This window comes from Vidua chalybeata, chromosome 6 (assembly GCF_026979565.1).
Source record: "Vidua chalybeata isolate OUT-0048 chromosome 6, bVidCha1 merged haplotype, whole genome shotgun sequence".
Lineage (NCBI taxonomy): Eukaryota > Metazoa > Chordata > Aves > Passeriformes > Viduidae > Vidua > Vidua chalybeata.
Window position 1 is genome coordinate 58,492,540 of NC_071535.1, and position 16,659 is coordinate 58,509,198.

General features: G+C 40.0%; 1 protein-coding gene across 2 annotated transcripts in view; it reads right to left on the reverse strand.

Moving 5' to 3' along the window:
- GALNT18 (polypeptide N-acetylgalactosaminyltransferase 18) overlaps window positions 1-16,659 on the reverse strand; it is a 210,611-nt gene that overhangs the window by 43,970 nt on the left and 149,982 nt on the right. For both annotated transcript variants that reach the window (XM_053946333.1, XM_053946332.1), the window contains exons 8-10: window positions 14,461-14,646; window positions 9,951-10,088; window positions 4,461-4,556 (exon numbers count right to left, since the gene is read on the reverse strand). In XM_053946333.1, coding sequence (XP_053802308.1) covers window positions 4,461-4,556; window positions 9,951-10,088; window positions 14,461-14,646 — 420 coding nt within the window. The remainder of the gene's footprint in view (window positions 1-4,460; window positions 4,557-9,950; window positions 10,089-14,460; window positions 14,647-16,659) is intronic.

Below are 16,659 nucleotides of genomic sequence, written 5' to 3' on the forward strand. Positions count from 1 at the left end.
CTTAAAATATCACTTCATTGATTGATGCTACTTATTTATTATATAATAAAGTCTCTAATAATATGGTATTTAATTATCATAAAAAGAATGTTTTAAACTCTCACTCAGGAGTAGTTTTAATGCAAGTGACATGCTGTCATCAGCCTGCCTTCAAGATTACAAACCTGGCTAAACAGCAGTCTTAAACAACAACAACCAACCAGGCTCAGGCAGATCCCAGCACCAGGAACGGAATGCAGTCAGGCCTGGGGCATGCATTTACAACAACCATCGCTTCCATGCAGAACAGGGGCACAGCAGGAAACAGATCTTCTAAGACCTAAATGTAGGACTGAATTGTTGCTTTACTTTAACAAGTTCAGGAATTAAAACACTACCTTTATCCTCTTCTATATAAACCACATAAAAAAAACCCACAGCAAGACCCCTAGAGCTTCACATGAACTTTATGTTTTAGTTACTCTTTTGCCAGAACTGTTCTTCTGCCTTCACATTTATCTCCTCTCACTGCCACCTCATCTCCCAGTTTTCCTGATTCTCTTTACCATCATTCTGATGGGGAGCTGTTGTGTTTTGCCTCTGAGCTGATCTTATGTGATTAAAGCAACAGGATTTCTACCATCACTAAACAGTCTATTAGGAGCCTGGTTTGACTCCTGCAGTTAACTACGTTACCATGTTGCATTTACTTTTTTGGCCGTTTCAACAGTTGCAGAAGCTGGGTTTTGTCCAGCTGTGCTAAGCAGCTACACAGCAGGAGAGGCTTGATGTGGCAGGCTAACACAGACACTAAAGGCCCCTTACAAACAGTGGCCAGCAGCACATCAGAGGTACCAAAATCACCTGATGGCCTTGGTCTAACAGCTGCATATCTAACAGCTGCCTGGTACTGTGGTGGCTGGAGGAGCAGCAGCAGATGCTCAGGTGTGATGGCAATGTTCCTGCAGGTGAGCTGGGGACTTATGCCAACACTCTGTGAGCAGCTGTACAGATGGAGCAGAAATGACAGTGTTGCATTGGGCAGAGACTGTCTAAAGGCAGGAATGGAAAGATGTGATGCTTAGGGAGAAATACTCTTCAGCAACAGAATCAGGGGAGGATGAGCTACTTAGACAGCCATTGCTGTTCAGATGCCACCACTTAGACAAGGATCCTCTCAACAGAAACTCTAATTATCTGGGCAGCATTTTGTAATGAATTCGTTCTTACCAGAGGTAAAGGAATAGCAATTCTTCCCTTAAATTCATGTGAGTGCATTGCAGGATCATCACCTTTTTTGTTTTTTCCACTAGTCAAACATTCAGGGTGCTCTACTCAGCGAATGCCACCATAATTCTTGAAGTGTCCAGACTCTGGGGACCAGGACAAAATACAGCTGCCCTAGAAGGCACCCTCTGAAGATGAAGGGAGGGTAGGAAACACACCTAATCACGGATTGTAGTTTTTCAAGTGCCTTCTGTCTTTTCAGGCCAAGCCAAACACTCTATTGTGAGGAATTCTTTCATATTAGTAGTATCAGAGGACTACAGAAATGGACAGATTATATTATTATTTTCTATTCCATCTTAGTATTTAACCACACATAAGATTTGCATCAGTTTGTCTGCAGAATGGAAACATGAAATAAACACAGTTTATTTCCTCCACTCCAAGATACTTGCAGGAATGAACTGCGAATATGCCAATGTTACTTACAGTAGACACAGAGTGGACTGTGGAAAGGTTTGGAAATCTGAATCACAGAAGTCTTACCATCACTAATCCTGATTCTATTTTAAATGAATCAGAAACACCATGGGAAAATATACTGCTGATCATTTCATTGCAATATTTTAGGATATTTCCTTGCAATTTTCTACTGCTTCTAATTATGAAGCATTGTGTTTTTGATACTGTCTAAAAAAAAAGGAGCATGGAATTTTAATATCAGGTATGCAGTTTTCTTTTTTAATGACTTTGATGATTTCTTTCCTATATAAAGCCTATTAAAAGGAAACAGTAGCTGTACCTATGATTGTAAAACAATTCCTTGATGTCAAACACCTTATCTAAGCCACTTCTCCTGCAAAAAGATGAGAATTCAAAAACATCTGAAAGCACTTACTGGAGGAAAAAAAGACAGTTACCCAATTCAGAAGAGGGGCTGTAAAAGTAACTAATAATAGCAACTTAACTGCATATGAGGGAGTGGCTCCTGGCAGTCAGATATATTATTGCACATCTAGATGCAAGTGTGCTAAGTGGTGGCAGCAATAAAACTGTAAATGGAATAGCTACAACAGAAAAATTTTGCATCCAAGCTAAGAACAGCATCACCCAAACACTCAACCAGGAAGTCCTGAATCAGGGCACTAATCTGTTTTTGTAAGGACTGCCAGGTAGGAAAAACAGCCCCCTTTATACAACATTTCACCACTACTAGAATAAAATTAACATCTTGCCGGTATCTTTTGTGGCTATTGGCAAGATCACTAAGATTAAAAGGAATATTTATGCAAATATTTCCAACATGCAACAGAAAAAGTACACGGCTGGGCTACAGCTCTGCTTAAGCAAGAGATGCAACATTGCAGTGGAAATCTCGTAGAGGTACGCTGAGTGATGTTAGTTCTTTCCCTCTTAATAGCATAATCCCTAACACAGAAAAAGTCTAATTCTGTTTTGAAAAAGTTCTCAGTCATTACTGGGATCTTACCCAAATATGGGCCCTTTTGGATGTTGTTTTTAACATCAGTAACAAGTTACAAAATGAAATGTTACAAAATGAAATACATAGCAATGGGGAGGAGACGCAACACTTTAATTATGAAGGAGCAGAGTCTTGTCTAGAAGTTTCCCTTGTCTCTTTCTCCTCTGCCATTTGTTTGCTGCTATCTCATTTGTACAGAACTTGAGCTGACACTCAAATGTGCATACTGAGCCGTGCTAATTGAAGTGACTTTGGTTATTGTTGTTTGTCTCTCAACTATAATTAAAGTTTCTAACTGGAATTTACAGGCATGCCTGCAGTGTGTTGTTCTCATAGATGAGGTGCCACCAAGCTATGGTGCCAGGGGATGAGGAATAATGGCTCTGGCTCAGGGGTGAATTGCACAGTTCCTTTGCAGACACTGAGGACTATCTTGAAAAGCTTCTGCAGGCCAACAGTGCAGCAAACAGTGCCCCACATCATTCTGTGACAAATAAGGCACAGCCCATGCAGTAAGTGAGTCTGATTTTCAGATATTTCTAGCTTCATCATCCATAATTTACTCAAGCATGATGCCACTAGTGATCAATATTAAAGGTTCTCAGCAAAGGAAGCCAGTGCAGAACAGAGCTGCAGCATGTGCAACTTGGCAGGAAAGTAGAGAATGGTATCTGCAGCTCACCAAATTAATGTTTCCAGTTCACTATGAGGTCCAGGCACAGGGGACAAGACCACCCTGCTGCTCTGTGTTTTATTTCTGAGATACTGTGAGGATTCATTTGCTGTATAGTCAAATCAGGTAACTGACAACTCCTGGGTAGAACCACATTCCATAACTCCATAGGGTGGAGTGTTATGGGGTCCTTTCAAGAAAGTAAATATAAAACATAGTCAAGTAGAAAAATCATTCAAACTGGAGGGTTTTTTCAGTTTCTCCGGTCACTCCCACAAATATATCCATTTCCTTTACATTGTTTTTGCATATGTTACTTTTAAGATTAAGTCATCTGCACATCTGTCTTTGACAAGCATGTTCGAGGCCATGCAACGTTATTTTTCCTGTCAAGATTTGCCTCAAAACCCTTTCACATAAGCCCATGTACTTAGCTGGGGAGACACATGTCTTAACCCTCTTGTCTGCCAAGTTAGTAATTCCAGCTGTTATGTAGGAAAATGGAAAGGTTTTCATAATTTGAGTCTTTGGCACATATTGCAGTAACAGGACAACAGCAGAGAAAGATAAAAAGGAGATTTATAGGAGGGGTTTTCACAAGAACAGAGTTTGGAATTTGACACAGCTGTATGGTGTGAAGAAGGTGGCTGTGCATTTCACATTTGTGGAAATGACACATTTAATATATAAAGTAAAAAACCACATAGCTTCAGATAATATACACATATATATATATATATATATATATATGAGTATACCTATGCATGTATGCAGAATGTTTTAAAATGCATTGCTTCATTAATATGACATGCACAGTTAAGGATCAGGAATGAAAGCTTTTATCAGCAAATCTGGGTCAGTGCTGACTCTCATATTCCTTAAATTCTTTCAAAATTTATAAATCAACTTCTTTATCAAAGCATTATTATACCACTGCTTCTCAATTTACAGCAGAAATAATGCTGTCTCTCTATAAAACAGCTACTAAACATCTTACCAAGGGATTGTTGCAGGAAAACAATGACAGGTACAAGATGGTTCCTCCCACACAATCTGCTAACAGCAGCAGCAAAATCAGAGATCATTAGACAAACTAACCTGTGGTGTCATCCCGTGGCAGATATACATGATTGGGATATTCTCTGTGTCTGGCCCTTGGTCAAGGCATAAATCACTTTTCAGGGAATTCTGCAGCTAAAATAAACAGAAAGAAAAATAAATCAAACAAGTTTTACATGAGAAAAAGATGGTGTGATTACTTTCTTTTCTTTGAGAAAGTAAATAGTATGTAGTTGAGGAAGGAAATATGCAAAATTAAAAATATGTTGCAGTGAAGAGAAAGCGTCTGGACTAAATTCTTCCTTGCAGATAATCTAGCACCACTGATTTCAATAATGTTGCACAGAGTTTCATGCAGGGTATATTTCAAAAAGCCTTCAGAGATAGCAATAATTTATTGATACATGTTTTAAAAATATTTAGTCTCTGGTACACACTCTATACAGAACCTGAATGCATCCTGCTGAGCAAGACAGATGAGGTATTAAACAGCTTTTAAGAATCACTCATGAGAGTCTTCTGATTTCCAGAAATAATTCAAAAAACTGCTTTCAGCTGACATCTGGAGACTTCAGGGCAATTGTTATGCACCAGCTCCCCTGATTATTCTGTGCTAACCCACGCACAGCAATGAACAGACTGCAAAGTACTTGGCCCTGGTCAGAACAAAGCCCTGTGAAAAACCTGGGCTATGCTGAGACAGAGTTTTCTAAAACTGAAGTGCTAAATTAATGAGCACAGATAGCTGGGAGGTCTGTTCAGAGTGTGAGGACAAAGATGTGGACTGCATACCCATGGATGTGTATAAAGGTGTTCAGTGCTGTATAGACTGGCTCAGAGAACAGGAGACAATTGCCTGATGGAGTGGGGATGTGGTTTGCAACCACCTGTGATTAACTGGGCAGTTCTGTCAGCTGTGCACAGGGGCCTCTTTTGAGGAAACCGAATTATATCTTTAGAAAGGAAGCCTAGACCTGCACATAGGAGGAGTGGACAAGCCAGAGGCTGAAGCCAGGCAGTGAATAAAATCAAAACCATCAACTCATCTCTACAAGACTTCCAACTCTAAACCTAACTCTAAATCCAGTAATGGACAGGACATGTCTCAACACTAGAGAGAAAATATGCATTAGGTATCAATACTGGCATTACTCTCAAGAATTAAAGCCTTGAGAATTACATAAAATCTTCTCTCTCAAAGCCTTCTATTTCTTATTCATAATGTAACCATACCCATGACTCTAATCACAAACAGATGTCTAAGCACCCCTCTCTGTCCAAACCAATGATAATTATCAGCCTTATTAATTCATGGCTGGGTCTATCACTACCTGTGAGAAACAACCTCTCACATTAAAATTTCAAGGGTTTATTAAACCTTAAAAAATACAACAAATGACCGAATAAGGAGAAAGAGCAGCACTGGGAGCGTGGAACTAAACCACCACGTGATCACCCACAAAGTGGCTGCTCCACCTTTTATACCTCTGGTGTTCCATCATGTAGCCCTAGCCCCTCCCAAAGTCTGGCAGTCAATTCTTCTTCACTGTCCATTGGTGGAGACTGCTTCCTTGCAATTTGTCTGGAGGTCAGGTGTTGCCATGCCGTGCCTCCTGGTACTTACCCTGCCCTCCTCCCAAGTGCCCTGACTACCAAGGCCATCCAGTGACAACAACACAAGGAGGAGAGGAAAGAGGACCATGGGGAGAACATACCACAATAACATAACTATGCATCAGTAGAACTCCTCTTAACATACACATAATATTTATCCCTTAATTGCAAGAGCCAACCATCACATTACCCATCTATAACACTACCTCTGTGTTTTCAAAACCTCTTCCCTAAACGCCAATCCTAATGCTTGTCCTAGTGCAAATGTTATAAACTTTTCCACAACAATCCCCATAATAAAGGAAGCAAAAAACCAGAAACAAAACAGCCATGGACCTGTTAACTAATAATGCTGTTTCAAAATCTGAGGCCCAGATTCTCAGGAACAATCCCTTTACAAAATCTAGAGGCTCTGTGGCAACCAACAATTAACCTGAGTAATGCAATTTTAGCCTACCAAGACTTAGTCTTAAAAACAATCCAAAACATAACAGACAATCCCTGTGCTAAAACTCAGAAGTAATTATTGTTACACTGAATACAACAGCTTTTGGCCCAGTGACATTGCTTTCTTCTAAATAGGAGGGTACTGCACAATTTAGAAAGAAGTTTGCTTCCCAAATATTTACTCTGCCACCAATCCCAACCCTAGCTATGTTCTACAGCATAAGCTAGACCTGAATGCTGCAACTATTTCCCTAGCTCTCACAGAACATGAGGAAATGTAGGATTCAGGAAATAAATATGTGGGTTGCCTATATCCTAACCTTTACCCCCACTCTGACAGCTTTTTCAATTACTCAGGATTTTTTAAAATTGATGATAATGCTATAGTAGCAGTATCTCTTTTCTGAAAAAAAAAAAATGAAGCCAGTTGATGAATGGAAGCACCTGACTTGCTTTGAAATATCACACCTTTCTCTGCTATAAGATATGAAAGCAAACAGCAAAGCAGACACAAAAGAAGACCAGACATCCAAATGATTCTTTTACTAGAAGGATAGGGGCGCTTAATCTTGTATCATACAACAGTATTTCATAAAACAATGAGCTGTGTATTTCACAAAACATGCCTTATCTGTTGTCATAGTTGTCCACTACTTCCTTTGTGATGGTACAAACAGGGCCTGCTCCTCACATCTCTCTCAGCTGATGATAATCATGTGCATTATTGGGCAGTACCTAAATCATAGGATCATACAATGGCTTGGGTTATGTTGGGGGTTGGGTTTTTTCTGTTCTTTCCTTATGACCTGTGGAATTTCTTCCCATTGTGCTGCTAAGAAGCTCTGATGACTGGGTGCTTGAGAGGAACTCCTTTGGTTTTTGGGAGTTTCTCTGTTGGGGGGGTGGGGCAGAAATACCACGAGAATAGGGGTAGGTAAAAAAAGATGGGTTTTCGATGAAACAGAGTAAAAATTTAACAGGGTAGAAAATCCATTTTATTTGAGCTTGCTAACATAAGTAAAATATGCTGTTTGGTAACTGCAGCACTAGCAAAACTGCCCCAGCTGAGGAGAAAGAATGCAAATTTCCAAGCTAAAGAGATCAGAAAGACTCCTCAGACCTTGAAACAGACAGTGCAGAGTGACCCAGGAGTTCTCTCTGTACTTTCTGACAAAAACTGAGTACAAGTGTAACTAGCTGTAAATGTAATGCGAAATCAGCAGAATGAATATGCATGAACCTGTTGTGAAATTCTATGAATATGTAAGTTAGTAAGGGGTAATAAAAGAGGATCAGGAGTTCTCAGGGGCGCACATGCCCTTTGAAGAGAAATCCCTGCGTGCACCCAGCGCTATAAATAAAAACATACCGTTCCCTACAAATCTCTATTAGAATTGTAGAGTCTTAATTTTTCACCACAATTCAGGGGGCAGCTGCTCTCTCGCTCACTCCCATCGGAGGAGGACGGCCAGGCTGTCGCTTACCGAGAGGAGAATTTACCAGCACTGCTGGAGCTCAGCCCTGAGGGACTGTCTTGTAAACCAAGACAGGTTAGAAGACATATTAAAGATTATCTCATTCCAACCCTCCTGCCGTGGGCTAGGACACCTTCCACTAGACCAGGTTACTCAAAGACCCATCCACCCTGGTCTTGAACACCTCCAGGGACAAAGAGTCCATGATCTCCTGGGCAACCTCTTTCAGTGCCTCACCAGCCTTAGGGTAAAGAATTTCATCCAAATATCTAATTTAACCCTGCCTTTGTTCAGTTTAATGCCATTCCCTCTTGTTCTATCACTACACATCCTTCTGAAAAGTCCCTCTCCAGCTCCCTTTAACCATCTTTAGGTACTGGAAGATTGCTCTAAGGTCTCCCTGAAACCTTCTCTTCTCCAGGCTGACCACTGTGTTCAGTATTTCTGTAAAAAACTCTTCTTACTCTTTCTGGTTGACGAAAATCTCTCAGCAGAGTATAAAATCATTGTTGCTGATTTTCCTTTTGACTTGCACAATGTGGAGTTGATCCTAAGATGAGTACTTTAGCTCTTCCACAGCCCTTCCTTTATTTATATTGTATCATTTCTACCTGAAAAGACTTTTTTTGTCCAAAGCCACCTACAAGCAGAACCATGCATTGGTTAGCTGCTAAGCCTCCTTCTCCTCAGGAAACTCCACACTTGATTGGATCACAGCATCACTGAGGGCAATTCCATGGTGTGTAGCAGAGGCTCCTTGCACACAGGTGTGATTTTGGCATGGTTCTGAACTAATTTGGGAGGTAACTGTTAAGTCATACATTTAGCAATGACCTAAACCTTTGCTGGAAGTGCTTTTCCTGTATGATTGTATGAAAAGCCAGCATGGTTATTTTAACATATTATCACAGCCATGGAACTTCACAAGAGGTACCATCCCTTCATTTGCCAAAACACAGCAGCTGCTCTATGGCACCCTCAGGGCTCTTCCAGAGCCACACTGGCCAACTGCACAGCTCAGTTTTCTGAAGACAATCCTTTCACTTGTATGATCTGCTCTCACATTTTCTAATTAGGATTGTCTTACAAAAAGAAGAAACTTAATTCAAATGATTTTTTTTTTGTGAAAATGACTGTGGAAGAGAATGCAAAAAGAACATCCTAGGTCTACTACCTTATTATGGGCCTGTTTTAATTTCCTCTGTTCATCTTCCATGCCATGCACACCTGCCCTCCCTGTTTGGGGCCCTGCCAGTTTCCAAGGGGCAAGAATTGCTTCTGCCTTAATTAGCACAATGCAACTCAAGCATGATTGCAACACAAACAAGGGCACTACTGTCCCACAAGTAATGATGAGCCCAAAATGCATGGATTTAGCTGCACTTTCTGTTGGATGCAACATAATTCTCAAACCTCTCTAGTGGTGCTTTATACATGGGATGTATATGTGAGATTTGGTTAACTTGGAATGTTAGTCTTTGATTGTGATACCTGTTCTAGGGTGGATCAGGATTTCCCTTAAATGGCTAAAAGTCTAATAAGGGAAAGCATCAGCCTTTAACGGTTGGATTTGATGGCATTAAAGGTCTTTCTATCCTAAATGACTTCATGATTCTAAATTAAGATCTGGCTACAATCTTAAGAAGGTTGCAGTTGAAATACTGAGTCTATTTTGCGAATTCCCTGCTGCCACAAACCTGCCAGCTTCAATGTGTCTGCAAAATCACACCTTGAGTATTTCTGTGTGGAATGCAAGCCATGAAGCAAACAAATAAACAACAAAAAAATCATGGAGCAAGATAATGTTCAGGACATCTCAGCAAAAATGACAGCAGAGAGCTGTCTCTGTCAACTAATCATATTATTTAACTAGTGACTTTAAATTGATCTGATTCTTTTACTTTGAGTCAGGCATTGTCTTCATTAATTACTTCCACTATTACACCCTTTCCCCCCATGTTTGTATAATGGGAAATGTAAACAAGATCCTTACCACCCCATAGGCAATGGTATCTGAGTACATTCTCATTTCTGGATACACGCTGACAAGATACCACCTAAAGGTCTTGCACTGGAGCTTTTTCCTTAGGGCCTTCCTCTCTGAAATATCACCAATATCAATTCCGGAGTCCTGCACATGAAACAAAGGGCAGAAAAAGTCAAGGAGACATCAGTGATACACTTCTGTGTAAACTACACACCCAGAATCTCCCTCATTGCAGAATCACGGAATAAACTGAGTTGGCAAGGACCCATCAGGATCATCGAGCCCAACTCCTGGCCCTGCATAGCACCATCCCCAAGAGCCAAACATCGTTTCGACCTATGCCAATAAACACGTTTGGGTTGTGAAGCGAGTCTGCTACCCACACATACCCCAGAAGTGCCCCAGGTAAATATGATACAGTTCATCATGGCAGGGTCTCTTTCATAGTCTGCTTTGGTGTATGTGAAATGTTGACGAAAAATCAAAACCCCACAATTCCGATAAAGATTTGTAGGGACAGTATATTTATTACAGTGCTGGACGCATGTGGGGAATTCTTGCCCTCCAAATGACATGCTGCCCCTGAGGACTCATGATCCTTATTTATTACCCCTTACTAATTTAAATAGGCATAGATTTTCACAATAGGCTCAGGCATATTCATTTTGCTGATTTTGCGTTACACTTACAGCTAGTTACACTTGTACCCAGTTTTTTGTCAGAAAGTACAGAAGAAAGAACTCCTGGGTCACTTTGCCCTGTTTATTTCAAGGTCTGAGGAGTCTTTCTTATCTCTTATCTCTTCAGCTTGGAAATTCACATTCTTTCTCCTCAGCTGGGGCAGTTTTACTAGTGCTGCAAAGTTACCAGACTAAACAGCATATTTTACTTATGCTAGCAAGCTCAAAGCAGCACATTTCACCTAAATCCAAATGGATTTCTACCCTGTTAAATTTTCACTCTGTCTCATATGGGACTACTCCTGTTGACTTCAGTGGGTTCAGATCCAATGAATATCACTGCTGTTCTCTAATTTTCTGGCACTTTCCAAATCCAAAAGGAGTTGGCAGGAAGTAGCAAGTTGCCCTAGAAACATGGGCATTGCGGGTGTCCCACTGTGGCCTAATCAATAGCGTATGACACTTTCTGGCCATTTCTGAAGTCTGGATTACTGCTTGACTGCAAAGAGCAGAAGCTCTGCTCACCTCTCTGAAATAACACTTATTAACATTCTTTTGTAATGTAAAAAGAGAAGTTGTTATTTTTGTTAAAAGCAATTGCTGAATATTCTCTCCTGTAATTTTTATTCTCCTTTTCATTTCTGGCTAACCTAGTTTCTACTTTTCATAAGATCAGATCACAAAGCATGACTTTCATAATGGCCCTGTATAAAAAAATCAATAATTCATCACATCAAAATCACACAGCAGAAATTTTTAGAGATGGATCTAAGTGCAAATTTGGCTGCTCTTGACATGAAGTAAAATGAGACATTTTGCTCTATGCTGTGCTCAATGACTTCTGCCTCAGAGTAAAACACAGGATAAATACATTTTCATAGGGAAATCTTATAATCTATCTCCTTAAACAACAGCCTTTATTGGGCCATGAACACCCCAAAGATTTTGACAAGATTAAAAAAATACACTGAAAGCACTGAATTTTCTTAGTTACACACACAAAAAAAAGGTATCTGTGTAAGTATCTATATTTCTGAGCTGCTGAAACAACCACTGCATCCCAAAGCACTGAATTAATGCTAATCTGGAACAAGTATATTTTATTATGGAAGCATTTTCTAACTAAAGTAAAATTGACTTCCACATTGACAAAGTATGCTAAAAAGTAGGAAACAGTGATCTGGCATTCACAGATTAGACGTAACACTTTTAAAAATGGTGACTCCCCTTCTCAAGCCCTACATCATCTGTAAAACCTTATGTGGAGCTACTCCTTAGGTGGCAATTTTTTTTCTGAATTTTGCAGCAAATGACTAAAGAGGCCGTATGTAGTGTGCTGAAAGACAATCAATGGGTCTTGTGAACAAATCCCACTCATGCACTACTCCAGCTGCACTTGCCTGTGTATCTGACACTTGTGTGAAGGAAAAGGAGGGTGCCAGCACACAAGCATTCCACTTCAGGCATTAACAAGGCTTCCTGGGATCAAGGGCTAAATGGGTCCACTGCCTCCCAAATCCTTTCTTATGCAACCCTGAAGGCACCAGTGCCTGTTCCCTCACAGTTCACTGTATAAGAAAGAGCATTAAGGGCCTCAGTAATCACATCCTTTCATGCAGCTGGAGAAGAAAAATAGCTCACATGTAGCACACTGGCTTTATCACCACCAATAAGAGAATGTGTTCCCCAAGGCTGAGAATATGATGGGAAAAAAACCCAACAAACAAAACCAGAAGCACAGGCACAACACGTGGAAAACACAGTTCCTGATTCTGGGACTTGAAGAATCTTTCCTCTGGGTTTCAAGTGCTTTTCTGAATCTATTTATCCATGTGTCAATGATGCAGAAGTCACCGTGGCAGCGGAGGTCTCCATTTGAAGCCCTCAGTACTTCAGAGAGAAGCCCACAGAGATCCTGAGAGGGTAGTCACAGCACACTGCAAAATGCACCTGACTCCTCTGGATTATTATTATTATTATTATTATTATTATTATTATTATTATTATTATTATTATTATTAGCGCCCAAAGACTAAAACCTTTGGAAACATCTGATTTCTCAGAGATCTAGGAATTCTTCCATGGAAAAAATCAGGTCCCGTGTTTAACACTTTGGAATAACATATATTGTGGAAAGTCCTGACTATTGTAACTAAATACATTTCTACTACCTACACAGTCGGTTACCAGTATTCATTAGCTTCCAGATAGAGAATTACTCCTGTAATTGTCCAGCTGCAACTTATCTTTGCATTCTTTATGAATTTGCTCTGTAATTGCATTCAAATTTGCAGAAGATTAAGCAACACCCCCATCACCTCTGGATGAATATGCTGCAAATCAGTGTATGGTGCTGTACATCCTCGTTAGCAAAAGGAATTTCTAAGTTTTGTGTTAATGTTTTGTTTGCAAGTCAAAAAACTAAAACTTGGATCAATCAATGAAGATGAAGCAACGTTCAAGAAAGTAATTAACAATATGAAATAGAAACTGAAATTTAAATCTACTAGGCTAATCACAAATAAAATTCATTTGGAATTGCTTTGACATAAAATAAGTAACCTTACCCTGTGCAGAAATGTCTTTACTCTTGTATGGACTTCTGTGCAACTACTCAAAACAGGGACATGCAGAAGGCAGTTTGGATTCTGTGAACATGGGCCTTTCAGAAAAGTCCTTTCCTATATCACGTTACAGAGGATTTTTTTCATGGTCATAGCAAATTAAGTGGCTAATGCTGCAACCTAAAATAGGACAATACTTCCCCACTTTGCCTTATCTAGTTTTAATCACGAGAGATGCAAGAAGCCACTGAGAGCAGCTGAACCAACATCAGTTCTTATGTATTTAGCTGATTTTTTCTTTCTAACATTTTCTTCTAATTAAACTAAAGGAGAAGTACAGCATTTTATTTTTTTACACAGAAATTGCAGAAAAACCAATTTCTCTGAACTGTTATCAATTTAGAGATATTTTATTAAAGAAAAGCTAATCTGCCCTTTAATTTAAGTCTAGACTTTGCTTTTGCTGTAATGATGAGAGCTGTACTCTAAGTTAAACTCCAATTCAATAGAACCATGCTTCCCAGCTTCTAGGTGGAAACAATCACACAGATTCTGAGTACGTACAGTCCCCTTGCTCTGAGCCCTTTAGCTCATAGCTGTTCACAGATTAAATACCAATGACTACAGAAATGAAGAACAGCTAAAATCAAACTGAACTGTGATGTTGGCCATCTGACATTATCTCTTCAATACAATGGACCAAGCAGTACTCATCCATGGAAAAGAAATCAGGACAAACAGTCCAGTGGGGAGTTGCAGCAAGAACCTGCAAAATGTCATGACACCCACCAAGCCACCTTCACTCTGATGTTCAATACTTATCAGACACCCCACACTTGCATCCATAGATGTCAACACCTCCTGGCAGATCTCTCCTCACAAATCTGATGGAATTATAGCTCTCTGTGATGGTAAATAGGAGACTAAAATTCAAATTAAGAGGTGCAATTTGATGGTTTTTTCCCCCCTCATTTCTGCAGCTACTAGTTTAAAATATCCATGAAGAGTTACCAGTGAAGAGAATGAACTCGACAAGAAATTAATTTTTAAGGAACCTAAAGACAAAAAAATTATTCTAGAATAAGATACGACTACCTATATATGTTTATATGCAATTGTGTATGTATGGGCATATACCTTATGCCTGTATGTGAGACATACATACATACATACAAATAAAATCCTACTAGAAAAAAATCAAAATTCAGGATAGTAACCAAAATGAAAAGGATCTAAAGCCAAAGCTTGGAAGCACTGGTCTCTGTGACTTACCTCCTGGGGTATGTTCCAGGCCATATAGACATGGCTCTTAAACTCATCCATCCAGACCTCAGCCACCCTCAGAGCGTTTCTCCGGACGTGGGCAGTCAGATCCTCTGTGTATGGTTTATGTGCTCTTTCGATGTGGGCAATCCTGGAGCAAGGCAGAACCTCAACGCTTCCTCCACACTGCCACACCTAGCAGGGAACAATAAAAGGACATTCTGCTAGTGGCAGCTCCCTACACCACTGCTAACCTCCAGCAAACACACTGGAATTGTTTTATTTCATTGTTAGAAAGGAGAAGAACCACTCAACACTTCTTGGACTATAAAGAGGTTGTGAGGGGAGGGTTATTACCTTGCCTTTCCATAAATTATTATTGCTACTTCACCTTACTACAGAGTTTCTACATTACCAGTAGCCGCTCATCGCACTCTGCCTGGATCAATTAAGTTGCTTTCAAGATTATTAATAAAATTATTTATAGGGCATTCAAAACAGTAAGACCTGGCTCAAGTTTTAAGCCTTGCAAGACTTTTTTTCTGAGGTTCTGCATAGTCCATACATGCACTACCCAGAATCTCAAACTAGGCAGCTTGTCATAATAGGGAAACAAAGACAATCAGCCTTTTAAGACTGCTGAAGTTTCAGGTTCTATGAAGATGAGGAATATAAATGCACCTTACTCTTTGCTTTAAACATGGTTGAGAAAGGACCAGGTTTATTCCTTTTGAGAAGGAGAGAAGAAGACTGAGACTGCCTAATGAAAATGTTGTGTGAAAAATTCCATCAGAAACTACTCTTATAATAGCTTTTTAATGTAGGTTACCCTACCTGCTCAATTAGATTTCAGTTTTGCCCACCACCACAACTGAGCTAAAGTACAGAGTATTAATCATAATTATTGCTTTCATTTCTGATTTACTCTTTCTGCTTTCAACAAAACAGAAAACCACTTTGGCAAACTTAAGAGTCAGTGAAGTACATGAGTTATTTTTTGTACCATGTAAGCTTCCTAACAAGATCAAGGCAGCCCATTCATAATGGTTGAGTGGATGCTGCTCAGGTGAAAGACCAGATGTACCCAAACTGTTTGATTCTACTGAACAAGTACCTGGGTGTCCCAGAGGCAGGTGTACTCACTGAGAAGTGACAGAGTTTGCCTTATGATACTGCCAGCAGAAACTCCTGAGGCTCAGTACCTCATACTAAGAGAGCAAAAAATGAGAATGAGGGTGCTTCTTTCTTGAACACTCATCCAGAGGGTCATATTCTGGTCTTCCTCCTGGTGGCCAGGGATGTGGGCTGGAAAAACATCCTGTTCTGGAGCTGATCTCAGGCCCCTCAGATCTGTCCACCCTATAGGCATATGCTCCACTAAGGAGGCACTTTGTTCAGTCATTCATTTTATATATTTAGACATCTGGCTTGAATACAGCATTTAGGCATTTGGCAGCTCCTGAGACCAGAAAATGTGGCATGAATTCAGAATGTTTACAAAGCTTTTTTCTGAACTGGTGCCTAATTGCATTCAGCATATGCTGGGAGAAGAGACAGAACCCTGGTTTGCAGAGCTCTGTAGAAAGGGAGCTAACCCATGAACCTGCTGTACAGTCAAAAGGGAGCGGAGAAGACTTCAGTACATCTCTGTGTCCAGAACTTGGAAGACCATTAGAGTAAATAAGCATAACCATTATCAAAATCAGGGCAAAACTGAGATGATCAGAAATATTTAAAAATAAATATGCAACCGATCTGGCACAAAAATAAATAATCCAGAAACAAAATTTGTGTTCTGTCTTTCTAAATATCATATGAAGTGGGCAATCCAGTTTAGCAATCTGACAAAAATAATAGTTTGTCAAACATTTAATTATAAACGGTCCAGCTACATCTCCTAATAGAGATTAAATGTGAAGTACCACCAGGCTGTGCTTACACAACGCCTGCTTTCAGTCCAAGTAATTTCTCAGTTCAGCATGGACATCCAGCTATAAATTGTTTCAGAGTTACTCACTGTACAGTGCCTAAATTAGTATCATAAAAGACAAGAAGGATGTAAAGATGGTCATAACTTACCCAGGACAGGGCAATTCAGAGCACACATGCACTGTGTACTCTGCCCAGCCTCTGCTCATTCCAACCAGGGATGGTCTTGAGCCAAGGCCAGCAAGTTAACACCAAATCTTTTGTGGGATTTTCAGAGTT